At 63.5% G+C, this 22,410-nt stretch overlaps 1 protein-coding gene across 1 annotated transcript in view; it reads left to right on the top strand.

Annotated features, from left to right (window-relative positions):
* TCERG1L (transcription elongation regulator 1 like) overlaps nucleotides 1-22,410 on the top strand; it is an 82,357-nt gene that overhangs the window by 49,536 nt on the left and 10,411 nt on the right. The window contains exons 5-9 of the mRNA XM_036223581.1: nucleotides 9,239-9,330; nucleotides 10,831-10,919; nucleotides 13,790-13,944; nucleotides 17,429-17,498; nucleotides 20,936-21,071. Of these exons, the coding sequence (XP_036079474.1) occupies nucleotides 9,239-9,330; nucleotides 10,831-10,919; nucleotides 13,790-13,944; nucleotides 17,429-17,498; nucleotides 20,936-21,071 (542 nt within the window). The remainder of the gene's footprint in view (nucleotides 1-9,238; nucleotides 9,331-10,830; nucleotides 10,920-13,789; nucleotides 13,945-17,428; nucleotides 17,499-20,935; nucleotides 21,072-22,410) is intronic.

The following is a 22,410-nucleotide window of genomic DNA, read 5'->3' as shown; positions in this document are numbered from 1 at the left end:
CCTGGAAGATCGTCCGTCTCCTGCTTTCCCCGAGATGGTGCCCCGCAAGCCGCGGCCGCTCGGCTGTCCGCCCAGCAGCGGCGGCTCCGCTCGCAGCAGGGGCTGCGGCGAGGACGCCAGGTGCCGGCCCTGCTCAGGGTGGTTATGGAGGTGGCGGCGTTGCTCTCCGAAGTGCCACTGCGCAGCTGTCGGTGGGGGGGGGGGGGGAGTGGCGTCCGCCCCCAGCGTCCTCGTGTGCACTCGGGCACAGCGACTGCCCCGGCGCTGTCCTCAAAATCACGGCAGCAACGCGAGGGTGAGAATGGACACGGCCGTGCTCGCAAATCTGCGGCGTTACCCTGACCTCCGGGCCAGGCCGCCCGTGGTCCCCCCGGAAACCTTCATGTCGCCGATGTTCCCTGCGCAGCCAAAAGTACATTTTGAACACGAGGAAGAGAAAAGTATCCTCTAGATTTTAAAGTCTCACTTTTATTGGGGTGACCAGCCCCGTGAGACTGCAGCGGCTCCGTGACAGCCTGACCCACGAATGTCGTGTGTGCGAACCACGGTAGTCCTCTTCCTGTTTTGCGTATCTCATCCTTACGGTTCTGGTCTGTTAGACGATGGTATTTAGAAAGCATCTATCTTTAAAAATTAATATTGAAACATGGTCTTCTTGCAGCTTAAAATTATTTAAATGCTTATATTCTGAAAATTATAAAGTTTATTTTATAATTTATTTTAATAAGTATTTAAATAATAATAAAAGATAATGATTCCTGCGCTGGTCTCTGAGGCACCGGTCAGTGTGCAGGGGAGACAGCCAGGGATCCGCCGCCAGACCCTGTGGAGGCGATGATTACGTAGAGAAGGCTGGCGGGCCTCCCGTGGCAAGGATTCTGTGTTTTATATTTGTAATTACATTTGTCCTGAACATTCTGTGATCATAGAATGATTTTACTAGTCATGCCAAGCGCACGTAAACACGTCTGTTCTTCAGAGCGCTAACGGTGGTTCCTCGATGACTTTTACAGGAAACGCCTAACGTCATTGTAACTCGAGTGCGTGTGCGCCACGGCAGAGTGCGTGGATGCGCTCTGCTCGTGTCCCCGCGTGAGTGGCCCGTGGTTTCAGGAAGCCCGTGGGTCTGGGCGGCTGGGCCTGAGAAACGTTTCGCCCCAGGCTCGTGGGGGCTTTTCCTCTACAGTTGGCACAGACTCGTGCATGAGCAGGTGTGTGTCTGCTGGAAGGCAGAGAGGGGGACCCCGAGGAACGAAAGCCATGTGTGAAACGGGGGCCTCCCGGTGTCCCTGGCCCACGTCACTGTCACATGCCGGGCTGGAGCACATCTCTGGAGCTGGCCGTCCTGGATGCCTCCTGCCATTCCCCGCATGCCCCACCCCCCACCCCGGGGAAGCCAGCCTTGCAGCCGCCTCCCAGGCACCGAGGTCAGGTGGCTCAGGTAACGCTGCCGCCATCACCCAGGCAGAGAACTTTCCCAGCTGACGCGATGTGGGGAGCCCCCACAGGCGAGAGGTGCTGGACTTGGGGTCCTGTCTAGAGGGGCAGTGTTGGCTTTGGCCTCCAAGGAGGTCAGAGGTGGCTCACACAGGTCCGTCCTGTCCCCTCTTGGTCTCAGGCAGGCTCTGTGGTTGGGGTTGGTCCCTAGGGTCCCTGAATTAAAATGGTGCTGGGGACACAGTGATCGCCCACAGGGGCCAATGCCACTAGAAGAACTTATCACCCACGTTTCCTGAGAGGAGGGCTGGCCACACCCCACAGCCCGGGACATGGGTGATCAGCAGCAGGAGCAGGAGCGGAGACATCCAGGCCGGAGCTGTCACCGTGGTTTCACAGGACAGGCCAGCTGGGGCAGGTACAGCTCCGGACGCGCCACTCAGAGTGGTCCGGATGGGCTCTGCGCTGCGGGTCCCTGGCCCCGGGGGCCTTGCGGAGGCAGAGGCCGTGGCCCACCATGGGCGCCGGGTCGGAGGTGGCTGGGCGGTGGGGACTGGACCGGTCATGTGAGAGCTGGGCTGGCCGTGGTCTCTCAGACTGCGCACGCGTGGCTGTCAGGTCGGACCTGAGGCGCCTGGCGCTTGGCAGAGCGACAGATCGTATGGCACTGAGGGTGTGTCCTGCGGGGACGGGCGCCAGGCCGAGGGGCCCCGCGGGGGGCGGGCGCCAGGCCCAGGGCGTCTGCGCCCGACGCTCACGCCGTTGCCGGGAGCAGCTGCGCTCCCTCCCTGGGCACGCGGCCCGCCCAGCAAGCCGAGCCCGTGTTCCTTAAAGGTTATGTTTGCCTCACACTAATTAAAGCCATTTGTATCAAATGACTGGAATTACTTCCCTTCTGAAAATAAAGAAAATAACTGAAAGAAGTTGGTTTAAAAAAAAAGTCTGAGTTAATTTCATCCGCGGAGATGAGCATCGCACTATTAATTTTATCGCACACGGGGAGGGGAGAAGGAGGCAGCCGGCGAGGACCGCGTGTTGGCGCAGAGCAGCCCGCGGAGGCGGAGCCGGCCGCGCGCGTTCCGGGTCCCCCCTCCCCCCACCGCGCGCCGTGCACGCGTGCGCATGCGCGTCGCCAGGCTGCGGGGGGCCAGCCGCCCAGGGCGACCCTGGCCCCGGCGTCTCAGTGCACTGGGCGCCCGCCTCGCGCCTGTCCGTCTAAATTACACAGCTGGGCGAGGTCAGGTGGATGCATCACGAGTCGTGACTTACATCTCGGAGAATTTTCCAAATAGGTGTTTGTTGTTTTTTAAATTACATACCTAATGCGGGCCTGCTGGTGCCGCGCCCCAGAGGGTGAGGGGACGCAAAGACGCTGGGGGAGGCCCCCCGCATATCCCCGCCCCCCCACGCATCCTCCTCCCCCATCCCATCTTCGTGCCCGTGCGTCCTCGTGTGCATGCCACTCTTCCACGTGATGAGGGTGTGAGATGCACTTCGTGAGGGGTGCGAGACTTCTGTGTGCACTTGCACGGAGACCCAGGGTCCGTGAAGAGCCTAGAACATTCCGCAGGGCGGCCTGACGGAAGCTCGGAGACACACACGTGCGCGCAGGTGCACTCAGATTTCCTGCCTGTCGGAGTGGTTTCGGCTCCTGCGTCCTGATTTGCAGCTACATTTTAACACGAGAAACGGATGGCCTTTCCCAGCGTAGTGGAAAGGACCTGTCAAATGTTCCCCTTAAAATTTTCACGAGCGCATAATTACCGTCGCAGCCTCGCAGAAGCCCTGGCTAGGTGAGCGGGCCGTGCTTAGCAGAGCGGATAACTGCGCCTGGGGCTTGTGCTGGCATCTGTGGGAGGGAGGGGCCCCGACGCCCCGTGCTCCCGACCCATGGGGCTTATGTGGGGGCCGCGTCGCGGCTGGCGTCCTCTCCACTTGCTGAGCCACAGGCGGGCCCTCTGTAGCGGGTGCGGCTGGCGTAGGGTGACCGTGCTCTGGTACCTGCCTGAACCCGCCATGTGAACGCACGCCGTGGCAGACGGTGGCACAGTGAGGCATGTTCCGTGTCCCGTGCACGGCCAGAATCTCCCTCATGGTAGTGTTACGGGCTGAGTGCCCACGTGCCCCCTCCACCACCACCCGCTGCCCCCACATATGCTGAAGCCCTGCGCCCAGCGTGGTGGTCTCTGGGAGGTCCCCAGGTTAGCTGACGTCCTGCCCCGGGGCCCTCCTGCTGGGAGAGCTCCCTCTGTCGCTGGAGCCACACCGAGAGGCTGGCTTCTGTGCTTCTGCAGCCGGGAAGGGCGTGCCTGTCAGCATCCTCCATGCCGGTGCCTGGGTCTGGGCTTCCCGCCCCCCGGGACTGCAAGACGGAGCTGTCTGTCATCCGGCCGCCCATTTCATGGTGTCGCCTTACGGCACCAGGCCAAGGCGGGCATCCTTCTTCTGGTTCTGTGGGGAAGATTGAGACTCAGCGAAGGTGGGGTTTGTCCCGCATGTCAAGGCAGCGGGGGGGCGAAGCTGGGCCTTGCCCCCGGGCCTGTCCGATTCCCCAGCCAGCCTGTGTGCCGAGCCCAGCCCAGGACATCCCGAGGGTGGGAGGCTGCAGCCTCACCCTCCCCGGTCCCTGACCCTCCCAGACCTCCCAGGTCACTAACTGGGCCCCACTGCAGCCCCCACGGGCCGGGCTGCGGCTCCGCGATGGGGGGGGGGGGGTCCCAGCCCTGCCAGACAGCTGGGGAGAATGTGCAGGGCGTGTGTTCTCCCTGGGCCTGAGGAGGCCCTGAGGCCACAGGCCCGGCCACACGGCCCCCTTCGAGGCGTTGGCTGAGGCTAAAAATAGGGCACGCTCGCTAATCACAATCCTTAGCCCCGAAACGTGGGCTTCGCAGATCTTCCCTCCATATCACAATTGCTTTAATAGCGAATCCTATTTTTTTTTAACAAAAATGTTCTTTTTTGATAAAATCTAATGATGTAATTTAGAGTATGAATATATTTAATCACGGGTTTCTCTTCCAGACGGAACTGAAGGTTATCTGAAAAGGTACTCTGAGGAAGCTTTAAACTCTGACGCCGTGAATCCTCACGCTAAGATAACTAAGATGTCAAATGCAGTATTTGACTGTGGAGGCCGCAGTACTTGATCGTAGCGTTGACGACTGCACCTAGGAGCGGTCTGGCCTCTTAAGATGCCTTTTCTTCTACGAAACCATAATGGAAACAGTAGTGAAGGGCCCCGAAAACTCTTCAGTGTGAAAGTAAAACTGAGTACTTTTCACTCTGTGTACAGCGTTTTACACCTGCAGTAAATGTGTACAGTATTTACATTTCATACGCGCACTAAGGAAACACGTACAAATGTACTGCATGTGACAAGCATGATTGATGGTCGCGATTTCTCGTGTCGTTGTCCTCACTTTTGTCAGCTTTCGCTGCTCCCGTGATGTTCGAACGAGAGGCGGCAGGTCTGACGTCAGGCCCGAGCCGGCCTGGGGTCCCCCCGGCCCCGCTCGCCGCACCTGCGCCGGCGCTGGGCTCGGAGTCCCGTCCTGGGCTTCTCAGCTCCGGGCCTGGTCCTCGGCCCCGCGCGGCGCTCCGGCCCCCGTGTCCCAGTGCCTGCCCATCCTCGGCGTCTCGGTTTAATGCCACTGCCCCGGGGTCTCTCTCCACACCGTTCTCTGTACGCCTCCTGCCCGGCTGCAGTCGGCCGCCCTGTCCTCCGGCCGCGGCGTCGGTGGGTCATTCACTGGGCCGGCCCCCGGCAGGCTTCTCGCCTCTCCATCCGGTCATCGCTCCGCTCAGAAGCGCCTTCACCCAAGGACTGGAGCATTGGGTTCTGGAAGAGTCCGGTGAAGAGACCCGTCGTCTACACCGTCTCCAGTGGTGGCCTCGGACCCTCGCTGGGTCAAGCAGACCAGCGGCAGAATCCAGGCGCTCGGGCGGGGGTCTTGGCTGAGGCCAGGGTCACGTGTGGTGTGGTCACTGCCCGGGCTAGGGTCCTCCTACCAGGGGATTCCCTTACGGGGCGGGACTCTTCTCAGGGAGGAAGCCAAGCTCACGTCCTCTCATCAGAGTTTAAAACTTTCGGTTTCTGCAAAGGGACTCCAGGGTGCTACGCACGGGTGAAGGACAATGCTCTCCGCAGCCGTTGCTTGGTGAACCCGCCGCCCACGGGGAGCTGAGGGGGACGCAGGCGGTTGGCCGTCTGCGCGGAGTGAGCTCCGTTGGGGTGGGGTTCGGGACGGCGCGCTCAGGCTCTGTCACCCGCAGGGGGGGCGGGCAGGAGGGGGCGGGGGCAGGCGGGCGGGGGCCGCAGGGCCCAGCTCCCAGCCCCGGCCTATGGAGCCGCCCTGCCCCGACACGCGAAGGCCAGGCTCCTGGGCGCTCCCTGGCCCTCCGCCAGGCCACCGTCTGGTCTTCCTGTCCCCAGGAGCGACTCCCCGAGAAGGCTGAAACGCAGCTGCCACCAGGGTTTCTGCCGGCCTCGCTGGCCGTGGGCTGTCGGCTCCTTGGCGACGTGCCAGGAGGGGCCTTCTTGCCGGTGCTCGGCGGCGGGGGACGTTCCGGTCCCTGCCAGGTGTCTCACGTCGTCTGTGCCAGCCCCTCCGTGTGGCAACGTGCCTGGCGAAGCCCCCCGCCTCTGGGGTCCCTGGTGGCGGGCAGAGGACAGGATCTCCATGACGACCTGCCTTTGCCACCTCTGCACCCCGCCCCCCCAGCCACTGGCTTCCCTGCACCGGGAGGGGGTCCAGCCTGGGTGGGGGTGCCCCGGGGTCTCACCTCACCTCCTGCTTCCATTCTCTGGGTGGGCAGTCGAGGGTCAAGGACAGACACCCAGCCCCGGCCTATCTACAAACCTCTCAGCGGCCGGGCTTCGTCTGCCCCTGTGATGGTGCCACAGGGACGAGGCGGAGTCTGAGCTCCGCCCTTGGTGTCCCTGAGGGGGAGGGGGCTCAGGAGCATCCACCCGGCTGTCAGTTCCTCCCCCGCTGCTGCCAGTCCAAGCGCCCCGTCCCCTCCGGTCTCCTGGGTCCACTGTGTCTCTCCTGCTCCACCGGAGCCGAGGCCAGCGGCTCGGGCTAAGCCGCCGCCCGGGCAGCATGCAGCCGGTCGCGGCCGCTTCCTGAGAACTGCGTCTCCCCGGGGTGCTTCGGTCCTTACCGCGGAGGCCGCGCCGAGCATCAGCGGCTCCTTCAAGCCTCATTTAGAACCACGTACAGCCGACCTGAGTGTGTCGTTTTTATTATCTTAAACATAAATTGCGTTTCCCCCGTTTTTATTATCCAAATTTTCAAAGGGAGCCCACTGCCACTTAAATTTGCAAATAATTTTAGCTCTCCCTAGCGGTTTGCTCTGGGACCGGGAAAACAATTCGCTGTGTCTGTTTTTCTTTTGTGTAAAATGAGGTGGTGGATTCCGTCCTGCTGGAGCGTAGCGGAAACTGTTGGCAGATGGCGCTTATGGGGAAACAGCGTTGGAGAGTAAATACCGCTTGTTGGTCTCCGTGGATGGCTCCGGAAGTGGACGGGACAGTGTTTGTTCTTGGAGGCAAGAAAGTCCGTGTGTAGAAATAGGGCCGTCACGTCGTGGCAAAGAGACAATGCAGCCCAGGGCCCCCAGGGCTGGCCCCGCCGGCTCCCAGGCCATGCACTGGCCCCTGCAGGAACGGAGGTCGTGTGAAGGTGACATCTGTTTCTGAGCACGGGCGGCAGCTGAGGCCCGCAGCACCATTGGGTTCACTCTGCGAACCCTTCCCGCAACGGCCAGCGGCCTGCAGTGGCCAAGGACTCGCCGTCCTGCCTCCCCTGCACCCCACCGGCGGCTCCGAGGTCACCGTTTCTGTTTGGCATCGCAAACACTTCCAAACGGTCTTGAATCCGGGATCCCCGAAGCAGAAGACGTTTGGGAGATGCGCTTGTTCTGCAGATGAGGAAGCCAAGGCCGAGGGGCCTGAAATCAGATCGAATTCCAGAATTCCCTTTGAACCAGGAGATGCCGACATGTTTCTCACATCCTTTTGATAAGTCAGGCGGTCTTGACTTGCCTGCAATCATTCTTGATTGTAATAATTTTTAAAAAGCGGTGTTTTGAGGGCTTGAGTAAACCCTAGCGCTTTGTCCCACATGGGAGGTCGCTGCGGGGGCCGGGCATGCGCGGTGCGAGCCCGCGGCCCCTCCCATCACATGCATCTGCGGCTGGACGCGGCAGAGACCGTGGTCTTCACATTGCTGGGTCTCCAAGAGACGGGCGCTTGCATCTGGACGAGCAGCCCCGAGGCGCCAGGCTGGACACTGGCTGTGGACGCCGCGGGCGCGTGAGGAGGCCACCCCCTTCCTCCAGGGAACGCGGCTGGCAGGGCCCAAGCAGCACCCTGCCCGAAGAAGGAGCGCGGCTCCCCCGTGCCACCCTTTCAGGGGGATGAGTCGCGGCCACGACTCGCCTTCCAGTGGCCTTTGTGACATGCTCCCCGCCGGCCACCCTCACGGTGCCTGTGGCGTTTTGAGGAAAGAAGCCCATCGCTCCCCGCTGGCAGCCGGGGTCCTGCTCACCCCCCTGTAAGCAGACAGCACACACCTGTTGGGCGCTCGGCATGGGACGTTCAGCCCGGATGGCAGTGTGCACCCCAAGCGTTCGCGCCCGCCTCCTACGGCCCGTGGATTTTCCTCCACAAACGACTTCACGTTGCTCTCAGGGAGAATCTCCGGAGAGGCTCAAAGCCGAGAGCACTGACGTGTGTCAGAGGGGACCCCGGAAGCAGCCCACGGGGAGCAGCGCTTCCGCAGGGGAGCGGCCCCGTGGCCTGAGCGAGCCCAGACCCGCAGCTCAGGCCTCCCCGTGGCCGCAGGAAGGTGTCGCCTCGGAGCCGGTCAGGGCGAGGGCCCCGCTGTCTGGGGACTTTGGGGGCAGCGTATGCTACAGCCGCGCAGCACGTGGCCACCTTCCTCAGTCAGTGCCCTCTGCGGGCTCCTCCTTGGAGGTGGACACAGTGCCCTGCCGACCCCACTCTGCAGACACAGTGGGGCTGGGGACGGGGTTCCCTGCGTGGGACCCGCAGAGACTCTGCGCCCAGGCTCCCCTGCCCTGTGCACCCCGACAGCCAGGCTCTGGGGGGCCATGCACCCTGGCCGCTCTGCTTGTCCCTGGGTGACGGGACGGTGTTTGCCCTGCCCTCCAGGGTGGCCTGAGGTTTGCGACTCGGGTTTGGTCACGCAGTTCCATGCAAAGCTGGTAGGCCCTGCCCCACGCTGCAACCGCACACTTGGGGTGGCCAGGCCCCGAGGAGCGGCTCGGTGGTGGTCGTGGCTGCCCAGGAGCCTCGTGGCCAGTGTCTCTTTGCCACTGGCCTGAGCTTAGAGCCAGCGGGGAGAGCGTGCAGGCTCTCAGGGTGACAGCAAGCAGACAACAAGCCTCCTGTGGTCACAACCCGCTCCGTCCTGCCATCTGTCCACCTGATGGACAGACAGACGGGGAGGTCGGCACTGCCTGTGCAGACACAGCACCTCTAGGGGACGGGACGTCCAGCCCAAGTCCACAACCGTCCCCGTGGCACTGCTCTGCCCCTGCAGGGTCCCCAGAGCGAGGCCACCCTCCTGAGGGCTGTGGATCTGGCTGCTCCGCAGGCGGCAGCCGGCTGTGCGGCCACAGGGCCCAGCTGCGGGCACCACCATGCGCTTCGTGGCCGGGCGCAGGCGCAGTCCCGGTCGGCGTGGCCCCGTCCTGCGAACCTGCTCCCCAGAGCGGGGCAGACGAAGCCGAGTGTGGCGGGGGTACACTAATGGCACTTGTTTTGGCCCGACAGGCAGAAGCCGGGAGCGAGTCCGGGCGCCCTGCGCCCCCGGCCTGGCGCTGCACGCCGACAGGAGGAGCCCGGCCAGGGACACGGCCGCCGAGGTGGGTGTCGGGACGCGGAGCCTGGGTGCGGGGAGCGCGGGGCCGCGGGCACCCGCACGCCCCCACGGCCGGCCCTGCGTGCTCTGCCGTCCTCGGCGGGAGCCGGTCAACTCCGGGGGCTCCCGAGGGGCCCGGGGAAGAGGAGGAGGCGCCGGGAGCCCCGCGGCGTGCTGGGCGGGTCCTCGTTGGGCCCCGGGTGCCGCCCCAGCCCCAGTCCTTGTCCCCAGGCCCCAGGAGGTGCCCGGGGCGGCCGGGCTGCAGGCGTCACCCCTCGAGCGGGCCGTCCTCGCGCTGGGGCTTCACCGTTACGCAAAGTGTCCTCGCCACCCGTGTGAGTCGTAGGCCTCTGTGCCCGTTTGCCGAGCGGCACTTTGGGGGCGACCGCGGGCGTGCCTGGCACGTGCGCCTCCGCGCGGGTCACCCAGCGGCTTCGCTCCCATGGCTATGCTGGACAATCGCGAATGCGCCTGCGCCGAGGGCGCGCCAGGCATCGGGCCCACGCGTCGCGCTGATGCCTGGGGCTCTCGGCTCCGTCCGCCTCCGCCGTGGCACCCAGACCCGCTGGTGTCCGTGCCCCCCCCCCGTGCCTCCCGCGTGGGTGGCATCTGCTGGCCGCGAGTGTCCGCGCGCGCCGAGCCTCCGCCCGCGGCTGCGGGCTCTGCCCGTGGGGACAGCGCCCGAGGGCGTCCCATGCTCGCCGCCCCGCGCGCCTCGCCGGGCCCCTGACCACAGTCTTTGGCACGGCGCCCTGCGCCTCGCGCCACTGTGCCCGCCTCCTGCCACGGCGGCCACGTCCACCGCCCACGGCACGTCGCGGCCGCGTGCGCCTTGCAAAGAGGCCCCGGCCGCCAGCGGCTGGAGCCCCAGCGTCGCCGAATGCAAGTGTCCGTCCTGCTCAGACCCCGGGCCACCGCATCTCCCTGAATCCTTAGCGGCGCGTGCGCTGCTGAGGGTCCGCTCGCTCCCGTTCACTCGGCTTCCTCATGCACTGGCCCCGGTTATCCGCGTGGGCTTAGTAAAATGAACCGGCCGTAATGTGTTTTTAACCATTGCAACCTGTTCCGTTAACTCTTCCTCCTGACCTTGTTATCACAGGAAACAAAGACATTTTCTACCACCCCGAAACTCTTAAAAAGGTTGTTCTTACACTTCTGAACCGTGGACAAATTCCATAAATTGCAAACCGTTTGTTCAGGGTGACAGCCTGTCCCCAGGGGCGAGGGGCCGTGGCAGCCCCGTCCCGGGCGGGGGCGGCGGCGGCGGCGGCCAGGTCCGCGGGTTGCGCGGGACGCCGGCCCCCATGCAGCCACTGTCCCCTGGCGTGGCTGACGCGCGCCGGCCGCCCACACCGGCCCCTCTGCTTTGCCGAGTCGGGCGGGTCACAGCCGTCGGCAGGGCGGTCGGCGGCGGCTTGCCACGCGCTGCTCGGTGGCCCGTCGCTGAAGACGAAGGTTTAAATAAAAACGTAAAGCAGCATTCTTTTTCTCTTTCCACCGAAAGGCGCCTCCATCGATCCTCATGACGGGAGAGGACAGCGCGGCACCAGGCAGCAGGCCGGTGGCCTCCACCCCCGTGCCCGGATCCCCCTGGTAAGACGCCCCGAGACCCAGGGCAGTGGCACATTGGCCCGCCTTGTCCCGGGCTCTGCTCGTTGTCGCCGAAGAGAGACGCGTGCTCCTTAGGCCACGCTGTGGCTTAAAAGGTTAATTTGCGACTCGCGGCAGGCGCGGTCGCGCCCTGTTGCCGCCGCGCCCTGCGGAGAGAGAAACAGCGCTTTGCTGGCACGTCGCTCCGCTCCCGCACATTTGCGCATGCGTAGTGAGGTAATAACGTTGCTGCACGTGCGTCCGGGACACGCGGCGTGGGGGGGACGCGTGGCTGCCCCCCCCCCACCCCCGCTGTGCCGAGTCTTCACCTGCCCCGGAGCGGTGACCGGGTGGCGGGTAATTGGCGGGTAACTGGCGACGTGCCGGGCCCTCCCCCGCCGTCCTCGGGGGCGTCCGCGTCGCCGAGTGCGCCCCACTTCTAACACCCTCCTCCCGGGACACCGTCGTCAGTTTCTTAAAACGTCCTTTCAAAATGGAGTAATTTAGATGCAGAATGAAAAGGTTATTATGGTCAAAATTAGTTTTGAGACCTGGAAGTAGACTGCAGGGTACGGCTAATTTAAAGAACAGACATAAAGCGCGGTGGCGAGTGTGCACCGGGCCGACGGGGACCCGGGGACATCAGTGCCGAAGGAGCAGACAGGCCGTCCGCCCTCCCTGGGCCCTGCCCGACGGCGGCTCATCAGGGCCACGCGGCCGTCCTCCGTCCTCCGGGGAGGCGGGCGTCTGTCCCCGTCAGCCCCTCCCCGTCAGCCCCTCCCCGTCCGCCCCTCCCTGTCCGGCCCTCTCCGAGGTCGGCGTGGGCAGCGCCCACCACCTCCTGCCCACCGCTCCCACGAGCCGTGACACCGATGGGTCGTGGGACCACGTGCCATCGCTCCCCTCAAACGCTTGCCATTGAGGAGAGGCCACGTGCCACCCTGTCCCCTTAGCACCGTTAGGTCTTTGGCTATGTCAGAGGAGAGGCGGGTGAGGCGTTTCTCGCTGGGAGGGGACAGTGACCTTAAAGTGACAGTCGCAGTGGGCAGTGAAGGCAGGCGGCGGGGCATGTGCAAGGCGGCTGCCGCTTACGCCCACACTTCAGAGCCCCCCCGGGGGGCGGCTCCTGGAATGGGGCGCAGGCTGGGTCCCCAGCTCCGCTCTCGGCGTCCCTCCAGTCTCCTGGTGGCCTTGCTCTAGTCCTGAGACAGGCGTGGGCTTTGAGGAGCCGCCGCCGGCCCCTGACCCGTGTCGGGTGGGTGCTGCTGCCGCCCCAGGCTGAGAGCTCCAGCCTCCTCTCTTCCGAGGTCGGGGCGGGCTGAGGTCCCCACCTGCCCACAGCAGCGGGTTCACTGGGTCCCACCCCACCCCCTCCCGAGGGGCTTTCCCGAGGTCACCTCATCAGCCCTCATCGGGTGTGGCTGGCGGCCAGGACACCGTCTGGCCTTCACTCTTGCCCTGTCCACTTAGGAAACACCAGAAACGGGGATGAAGATCAAACACACGCATTTCATTACAGACCACGGGGCGGGGGGGAGGTTCTCCCTGAAGCGTCTGTCTGCAGGGCGCAGGGCGGGCCAGAGCTGCTGGTCCCAGAGACCAGGGAGGGGCTGGGGGAGCTGAGGACGTGCAGATGCCGCCCTTCAGTCCCACACCCCCGGGTGTGACCCGGAGGACGTCAGGCCCTGTCCTCTGCAGAGCACTTCTCCGGGGACAGGGCACGGAGCACGAAGCAGACACAGAGGCATCTTTGTGGGGGGAGGGCGAGGCGCGCACCCCCTCTCACCATGGGGCTGCGGTCAGAGCCGGGAGGGTGCAGGGCTTTGCGGGTCGAGGTGACCCTGGGCCTTTGTCCAGCAAAGCGGCAGGTCCACTGCGTTTGATCAAAGCCAAACTTTCACCGCTCGGCTGCTCGGCGTGGACGCCTGCGCGCCGGTCACGTCCTCTGGGTGTGAACGGTGAAAGGGAAGGAGGGACGTGGCAGGCACCCGGAAGTCACGCGGTGTGGTGGAATAAGTACACACATGGCTTCAAATGCGCGTAAACGATACGTAAAATTAACTGTGTGTGTCACAGCTGGCTGGGCCCGGCGGAAGCCATCCTGACAGAGGGCAGGCGGGTCTCTCTAGGGGACCAATTTGTGTATTCACACCCCCCCCACACACACACACACAACCCACAGCACAGATGCTGGGTCCTTGGGAGCCTGGGGGTAACCGGGCACGGTTAGCTGCCGTCACTCTGCTCCCGGGAGGGACCTCGTGTGTCCCTAATGAGGTCCACCCCTCCTCGCTTTCAAAGCTGGTGGTGGTGGAGGTCGGGGGCTGTGACTCTTCCCTGCCCTTTGGGGTTGTGACTCTTCCCTGGCCAGGGGCCAGCCCTCCCTGCGGCCCGAGGTCGTGTAGGCATCTCTGCACCCGGCGCCAGTGGCTCTCAGAGCTGTGTGTCCCCCGGGGTGAACGCACTGCAGAGGGACCCAGATCAGGGACAGTTGGGTCACATAAACCCCCAGCGTCATTCCTTCTCCTTAATGCATCTTCTCGCTCATTAACTGGGACCAGCGGGAAGATACCCCAGGCACTCGGTGGGACCAGGAGCCACCAGTGCCCGCCTGAAAGGGACGCTGGGGCCTGGCCGCCTGGGAGCCTCCGGGGAGCATGCTTCCTGGAGTCTCGGGGCCCCCGTGTGCTGTTGACTTGAAGGGTGGGGCAGGGCAGGCGGGGAGGACGTGGGGCATCCGCGTGCTGGCCTGTGGGGACACCCCTTCTCTGGAGTGGGGGATGGGGAGGCAGTCCAGGTAGGGGAGCCCGCAGGCCAGCAGCTTTCGGCCGCGAGCCGGGGGCGCCGCCCAGGTGAGCTCTCCATCCGCCCAGGTGTGTGGTGTGGACCGGCGACGACCGTGTCTTCTTCTTCAACCCCACGACGCAGCTGTCCGTGTGGGAGAAGCCCGAGGACCTGGAGCGCCGCGGGGACCTCGGCAGGATCATCGACGACCCGCCCCACAAGCGCAAGCTCGCGGCCTCGGCAGGTAAGGGAGCGGAAAGCGCGTGCGTCTCCCGGCCGCGCGGGGCGGCGGTGTGCAAGGCGCTAGGCTCGCTGTTCCAGGATTCAGCAACAGCGTCTGTCTCTGCACGCCTTGTGCAGAGGCGTCGGCTCCGCCACGGGGCCTGCTTGGGCTCCGCGTCACACCAGGGCCCGTGGTCCGCTCAGGGAAGCCCATCAAGACGTCCTTTCCAGCGCCGTCACAGTGGGCAGCTAACGGTTGCTCCCCGTGTCTCGTGGGCCCCCCTTGAGACACCGCACGCCTCCGCCCCCCGCGGTTGTTCGACAGCTTTGCACAGAGCCGTGCGCTGTCGATTTGAAGGGATCCTGGCATTCGGGGGTGACACGTGCCAGGCGCGGGACGGGGCGTGGGCAGGGAGGCAGCTGTCTGGGACGAGGCCCCCGGCAAACCTTGTTCCCCAGACTCAGAGAGGAGTGTTCAGCGTCTTCAGAAAGGATCCTTTCCAGTTAGACCTGCTGCGTGTTTCATGGGCCGCGGTGTTGGGAGGCCCTCCCCGGGCCAGGCCGGGGGACCTCACGTCCATCAACGGCTCTGTGCCGATGTGACCGGCAGGCGGCCAGCAGCCAGGCTGGGAAACGGGACGCTGGCCTTGGAGACAGGGCATTAGTTCGATCTTTGTTTTATTGGGTTTGCAGTGACGTTTTCCATCCTGCCTCGTGCAAGGCTGACACATGACATCGGCCCCCGTTTCTAGTCAAATCCAGAGGCGTCTGCCCAGAACCTCAGCGGGAGCGTTAAAAGCTTCCTTAACATCACCAGCACGAGGAGACGCAGACGCCGGCTCCCGCGAGGCCCGCAGCGTCCGCGGGGCTGGGAGAGACGCGAGCGTCAAGTTTGTTCCCCTTCAGATGACAGGGACGGCCTCAGAGAGCTCATGTCCGGCGAAGCCGGGGCAAGTGTCCTGGGCGTGTGTTTGACTGAATCGGCACCGACTCCGCTGCATGGGGGAGGAAAAAATAACTTTTTCACACTAAGTTCTTCTGGCTGAGCTAATACTCAGAGTAACATGAGACAGAGTAACAGGGAAAAGTCCAAAATTTATTACGGACAGATAGACAGGGTCGCGTGGGGATCCGGGGACCAAAGACGAGCCAGGCAGGGCAGAGTCACGTGACTTACGTGCCATTTGGAGCTAAGGAGGGGACTGCTTTGGACATCACAGAGCAGGAAGCCCACACGCATGGGCACGGAAAAGCAAACGTTTGGTGAATAAATATTCGCCAGGCCGCCGTCAACAATGGGACGTAGAGAGGACGCTCCCAAACAAGCCGAGGTGCCCACCCGGTTTCCATGTAACGTGTCGAGGCGTTCTGTCTTCCATCAGCGTATCCGGTGGCCCTAACTGCTCTACTTCGATAGATGTGTGATGATAAAATTACGCGCGGTTACAAAAGTTCTAACCTTGCTTCCTCTTTGGAAAAGGGCAAGAGACTTCCTTCACCCGGGGTTAACCTGAATCTCGAAAGTATGCAGATGGCCTCGATTCTCAGCTACTGGCTGCAGAACCGATGTCCAAGGGCACGACCTCTAATTTCCTCAGGTCCACTCAGATTGTCGCCTTTACGGCAAGAGTTAGGAGAGGAGGTGTTTCTGGAGCACTGATGAGCGATTAGTGGGCATGGTCGATGTGCTCCAGCCGCCAGCCGGCGCCGTTGACCCTGGCCGGCCACCCGTCAGGATCGTGAAGTGATCTGACCCTAATTATTATAAGAACCAGCTCGGGGGAGATTGTTCTTGGTGGAGAATTTTTTCAGTGTTTTGTTCAATTCTTAAAGATTTCGATATAGTCTTACCTGTTTCTAGGCCGAAATGGTACAGCGAAACACTCCAGTTGATGCCCGTTATTTTTCCAAGAGGAAGCAAAATAAATGAATTCTATAAAATACTGCCACATCGAACTGCTGTTAGATTTAGAGATGTGAGTTTGTGAGGGAGTGTGTGTGCGTGTGTGTATGTGTGTGCATGCGTGTGTGTATGTGTGTGCATGCATGCGCCTGTCTGTGAATGTGGTTTCATGCGTGTGCACGTGTGTGCATGTGTGAATCTGTGTGTGCACGCATGTGTCCATGTGTGAGTGTGAATATGATTCCATGTGTGCGCCTGTGTGCGCACATGTGTGCATGTGAGCATGAATGCGGTGCCATGTGTGTGCACGTGTGTGCATGTATGTGCCTGTGCATGTGTGCGCCAGTGTGCGCATACGCATGTGTATGTGCGTGCCTGTGTGAATGTGGATGCGATTCCATGTGTGCGCATGTGCGTGAGTGCCCGACGGCCCTGAAAACACCACCTGGGCCTTCGGCTTCCGAGGGCCCCGCGGGGAACCCGCCTCTCGCCGTCGTCACTCCCTACGGGTCCCTTTCCCTGGCTGAAGCTCTTCTCCGGGGGCGGGGGTTGGGCTGCAGCCAGGCCTTGCCCGGTGCCACCGCGGACCGTGTGGTGTGCGGGAGGCGGCGCGCCGTGGCCACCGGCACAAGGAGGCCCCAGGAACCAAGGCGCAGGGTGGGCGAGGGCGAGCCGGGCCGTCCGCGCGCTCCCGCGGCCGCTCCGTGCCGGAGGCAGCCCTGCGGGGAGGCGTCGCTGGCGTCCTGGCCGCGCTCTGGAGAGCCGCCGGGGTTTCTAGAAGGACAGGTGTGGAGGGCCTCTCAGTGGCCGGGCTCGACGCCACTCGGGGTGAGGGGCGGCCTCAGTGCGCAGCCTCCCCGGGAAGGACGTGAGCTGTGGGGGGCGGGGCGGCAGCTGGGAATGTGGGGCGCTCTGCAGAGCCCCCAGCACCTGCGTCCACACACAGGGACACGATTATGACGCTGCGCTTCCTGGGGAAGCGCGCACGCGCAGGAGGTGGCGGACGCGCCCGCAGACCCCTCCTCACCCCTCCTCCCCTTGGACGCGGGTGAGAAACCCCGAGGCGCCTTTTTACCTTCGGTTCCGAAAGCTCCTCGAGCGCTCACAGAGCCCGTCTCGGGGCGCAAGGGGCGGACCTGTCTTGGAAATCAGTCCGGCTTTTTGAAGTCGCCGCGTAGCCAGCGGTGAAGTGCGTGCCACGTGCAGGGGCAGCCCCACCGCTCCTTGCAGTGGACAAAGAGGACCCAGGTCTGGTGGTCGCCCGCAAGGACGCAAGGCAGACGTGGACCAGAGGCCGCATCCTGGCCCGCGTCGGCGGCGGCAAGGGAGGGGGCGGCGCCCGCCTTAAATTCCCGTCCTCTGCCCCCCACCCCCACCCCAGTGCCAGCGGCCCCGCAGTGGGCAGTGGCCAGGGGCGATGTCCCTGCGCTCGAAGCAGCCAGTTTACGCCTCTGCGGAAGCGCAGAGGGGCGCGCAGGGGGAAGCCGGGCCAGACCTGAGCCCACTGCCTAACTTCCCGTGAGCCTGCTGGGGGTGCGCGCTCCCGGCCCGGCCAGAGCGATGGCCGCGAGCTCCCAGCCCTGTCGGCCTCTCTCTCTTTCAGCTGACCACAGCGACGTGTCCAGTTCTGAAGACGGCAGGGAAGACCCAAACGTGAAGACCAAGAGGAACCGGTGGGTGTCCCTGTCCTCCCCCCCCCCCCCCGTGTCTTTCCGTGCAGGTGTGGGGGGACAGCGAGGCTGAGTCTGTTCACAGCAGGACGGCGGGGCTGGGGGGCGCGGTCCCCCCTAGTGACTGCCGGGTGCCTGAGGCCCAGTGGCAGGTGCCTTGGAGGCTCCAGCGCCTCAGGCCGTGGACAGCGCCCGCCCTCCCTGGCTCAGGCACTGGGTTGGGGGGGGTCAGGCCCCTCCCGCTGGAGTCCCAGCCCTGTCTGGCCTGCTCTGTGACTCTGGGGAGTCACCCGCCTTGGTCTTAGGGTTCTCATCTGCCAAACGCGGTGGCAGAAGGTCCCCCGGTGCCCGAATGAGTGGGCAGGAGCTCACCGCTCAAGTTCGCGTGGCACCTCTGTTTGTGGTGGCTGCGGCACCTGTGGGTGGGAAAGCTGCCCTTCTTAGGCACCCCTCGCCCCAAAGGCCTGGCCCATGTCCCCTTCCTACTGAATCCCCCGCGAAGGGGGAAAACTCGGGGTCTGTGTGCCTCAGGTCCAACCAGAGGGCAGGGAGAGGGCTCGATATGGCCACCGGGCACCCGTTCTTGGCAGAGGAGGGTGAGGGTGAGTCTGAAGGCCACCGTGAGGCCACTCCTTGAGCCCGCGTGGCGCCGAGTGTCCCTCCGGAACTGGCCCTCGTCAGGGCCCCAAGGGCGCGTCCCGGCTTCAGCGGGCATCCGTTCACTGCCTCCGTTCGGGGACCCTCGGCCTGGGGCAGGCGTCTGAAAGCCTCCTCAAGGCTGTTACTACCGCTGCCTGTGTTTTCTCTTAAAAAAACAAGAAACAAAAATCAAAAACCCAAAATACAAAAAAAACCCCTGGTTTCTTAGAAGAAGCAGTTCTCGTGCAGCAGCATTTGCAGCAGAGAAGAGAAATGAAGTCTTCCCTTCAGACCTGAGCCCGTGCTCCTTCCTCTGTCTCCGTCCCCACCCAGAGCCTTGCTGGCGACAGACAGTGGGGGGGGGGGGAGGGGGAGGGGGAGGGGAGGGCAGGGCTGGGGAAGGGGCGGAGCCTGGCCTCTGATGAAAGGCCCTGGAGCCAAAGACCTGTAGAATTTGACCTGAGCGGGTCCCTTTCGCCTCCTTATCTCTGGGACTTTTCCCACTATGCGCCCCTTAAAACAACTGCTGACCAGGGCCAGGCATAGCGTCCTTCTACCTGGCACGTGCAGGCAGCAGAGACCTGTCCGGAGACAAGGCCAGGCGGGGCAGGTACGGGCCCCCCAGGCGGGGAGGCGGGGGCCCTGCCCCAGGGAAGGGGGCTGGGGCTCTGGGTGCTGCCGCCAGGAAGCCCCCCACCCAGCCTTGGGGGCCTCTGTTTTCTTGCTCCCCCAAATCTTCTCCTTAGAAAGTCATTCTTAGGCAGGGCCCAGGGCGTGCTGGAGTCCAAGGCCTGTGCCTCCAGGCCGATGCTGTGTCCCCACACCGGGCAGTGCTGCTGGTCCCCTGAGGTCGCCGGGCCCTGCGCCCCGGTCCCACCAGGGACACGGAGCCCCGTGGCTGGTGCGCCGATCCGACAGTGGCCGGGGGCACGCCTTCGCACCGCGGCGTCCCGGCTGAAGACTGGAGGGCACAGCGCCCTCAAAGGGTGCCTCGTATCAAGGCCATTTGTCACAGCCGACGGCGGAATGTCTGGCGGCCCGTGAGGCGGAGAGAGCCGCAGGAATCACGCTAGCCACAGACTTTCACGTGTCTAACAGCAGAGTTACAGGCGGGTGCTGTTTCGATGATGAATTTCCAGTCCTCTTTTCCAGAAGAAAGAACAGGTTCTCCCCATCCACTAAATCAAAGGATGAGATGTCACCCAGCTGAACAGAGGGCTGGGACCCGGCCCGGGAGGGCTGGGGTGGCCGGTCAGAGGCTGCCAGAGGCAGTGAGGGTGTGGAATCGTCGTCGTTAGTGTCGTCGTCATTATCGTCAGCACCGCCGCCACCATCGTCACCACCGCCTTCATCACCATCGTCACCATCATCGTCACCATCACCGTCACCATCATCGTCACCTTCATCATCGTCATCACCTTCATCGCCATCGCGTCGTCGCCGCTGTGGGCCAGCTCGCATGGAACGCAGCTCTGCCGTCTGGAAGGCGTCCGGGGCTGGGAACGAGCTGTGACGTGTGACCATTGGCTCGTTCCTGTTCGTCTTGTCTCAAGTTACAATAATACTCGTTTTGTTTTCACACTTCTATTTTTCACTAATGAAAATTTATTGCAAAGGAATCCTAATTATGGTCCTTGTAATATGATACAATTGCAAATCCACTGGTAATTTTATGTTTCCAAAATCCCACATGATCGCATAAGAAGTGAAGAATGCGTGTTCTCCTGGAATAGTGAGTCTATAAATAAGATCCCCCCGGGCTGAGCGACCATTTTTTCCCTCTGCACTCTTCGTGTTAGGTTGGATTAATCCATATTACAGCCCCAGCCAGAGAAACCTGGTGTCAGACGCGAAACATTGTTGCAGAATGTCTCAGCAGGTCCTGAAATCGGGTCTAACAGGGCTCAGCACCCTGGACAGAGCAATGGAAGGGACTTGTTCTCTGCAGGTGTACTCCGCAGGTGTTGGGAGGGGGGACTCACCTGGTCCTGGCCACCAAGTGACCACATCACCCTGAACAGTCCCATCTGCAGGAGCCGTGTAGACTTCGTCCTGAGAGCCCCACGCAGGCCCAGTTGGCCCAGGTAGCCCCACATGGGTGCTGTCCTGTGGCCTGCGGGGCGTTCGGCAGCATCCCAGGCCTCTGTCCTAGACACTGGTAGCGCCTGAACAGCTGTGACAGCCACAAATGTCCCCAGATGCCTCCAAACGCCCCCAGGAGCAAGGTCCCTCAGGGAGAGCTGGGCTAGACGTGGGTCGGGGGGCGTGGGTGCCGTGAGGGGCTTTGGGCCCAGCTCCGAGGGCCCCGGTCTCCCTGCCGTCACTGGAATCCGCGTGGGGCCCGACCGCAGGACGCCCTCGCATCCCGAGCACTGACTGAACACTTCTCCCGTCACTGCCTTCCACGCCTTTGTCCGAAAGGAGAGCCTCGCTCCCAAGAGTGGAGCCAGTGTCACGGCGATGACTTGGCCAGGCGGAGGCTCCTCCCGGCCGGGGGTGCCGGCCACCGCCCGGCCAGCCCCTGATGCTGGCTTGCTCCCCAGGGGCCACGGCGGCAACGGGCGCCTCCGCCCTCGGCGCACCGTCCCGCCTGCTGCCCCGCCTGCTCCCGGCCCGCTCGGGCTCAGCTGCCGCCCCAAGTGCAGCAGGCAGAGTGGGCGCGAGAGTGGCGGGCCCCGCCTTTGCCGGCTGCACCGGGCACTGGAGGGGCCCAGTGAGTAGGAGTCCCTGCCTCCTCCTGAGCCCCGAGGGCTGAGGCTGCGTCTCCGCGGCTGTGTCTAACTCCGTCTTGTGTTCCTAAGGACCGAAGGCCACCTGAGTCCTGGGCCCGAGGAGGCGGAGAGAGAGGATGAGGGCACCAAGACGCCACCGCCCCAGACCGTCCTGCCCCTGGAGGAGCGGGCGACCCACTTCCGAGACATGCTCCTGGAGAGAGGGGTAAGGGCCTGGGTGCTCCCCACAGCCCCCCGAGGCGCGTGGCCGTCACTGTCCGCATAGTCCAGGGACACTTCGCTTCCCTGCAAGGTCATGGATCAGGCAAGTGACATTCAGGTGCCCTGTGAATAGAGGCTAAAGAAACATGCAAGGAACCCCGCTTCCTGCCGGGGGGAGAAAGGGGAATTCGGGGGGCGGGCGGCATGGTGGGCGGCTCTCTCCACCGCGTGAGGAAGCCCCCGGCGGAGCCAGGGACGGTCACCGGATCCTGTAAAGGAAGCATCTGTCTGCTGACGAGACTGCAGCCAGGTTTCGGGGTCCACACGTCCCAGAGGGACACCCCCGTGGTTTTCCAACCCAAGCAGGGATGTTCATACCTATGGATCAGTCCAACTAACTACTCTTCATTTTTAGGATGTCTAAACCTCATTTCAAACTTAATGGGGAAAAAACGTTTTATAATTGAACCTCCTTCTAGGGATTGGTATTTCCTGCTTTGGCTTTGGGTGTAGAACGAGCCGATAGGATAGGCAGCCCGGCTGTGTGGCAGGCGGAGACGGGACCCTGCGTGTGACCTGATTGCAGGGAACCCCGCCCGTGACCCCGGGCGTTGGTGAGCAAACGCCCCGCCCCGCAGGCAGATGGAGGTCGTGTTTTGCTAAAAGATATGATTTTAAAACTGGTCATACTTCTTAGGCTAAAATTTTATTTTTAAAACGATTGCATTTCCCTCCTCGCCACGCATTTTGGAAGCTGTGGAGGTGGTTTGATTAAAGCGACCCTCCGTGTGGGGCGGCGTGTGGGGTGGCGTGTGGGGCCACGTGTGGGACAGCCAGCCTTCCTCGCGCGCCCACGGGTCCGTGTGAGGCCCGGCGAGGACTCCACATGGCCGTGGGGAGGGCGGCAGACCCTGGCTCCATCCTCGGCCCTCAGCCCAGCCCGCCACCCTGTCCCCCACGCAGCTTCTCCCGCTGCAACGCCCAAGGCTCGTGGGCGAGGCTTGCTGAGCCGCGCGTGCACCGAGCACCAGGCCGGGTCCCGGCGCGATGGCTGGACCCGCAGCCTTGCGGTCCCCGAGGCTGGCGCCCAGTGTCGGCGCTGGCCCACCGCTGGTGGCCGCCGGCTCTGTCCCATCCAGCCTCGGCCCCTCCTCCACGCCGGCTCAGGGGCCTTTCCCTGGGGGGCCCCCTGCCCCCGCCTGTCACGGGTCGCCCCTCGACTGCTCTGTGTCCCGACGCGTTGCCCAGTTACGGAGTGAGGAGGCTCCGGGCCTCCCGCGCCCCTCCGGTTGTCATCTTATTCATACCTATGGTTCCTTGTTCTAGAAGTCAACCAGGCGCAA

The sequence above is a fragment of the Rousettus aegyptiacus genome, unplaced genomic scaffold (genome assembly GCF_014176215.1).
Source record: "Rousettus aegyptiacus isolate mRouAeg1 unplaced genomic scaffold, mRouAeg1.p scaffold_m13_p_6, whole genome shotgun sequence".
Classification (NCBI taxonomy): Eukaryota; Metazoa; Chordata; class Mammalia; order Chiroptera; family Pteropodidae; genus Rousettus; species Rousettus aegyptiacus.
The sequence above is the reverse complement of the archived record's forward strand: the minus strand, read 5'-3'. Positions and strand labels throughout refer to the sequence as shown.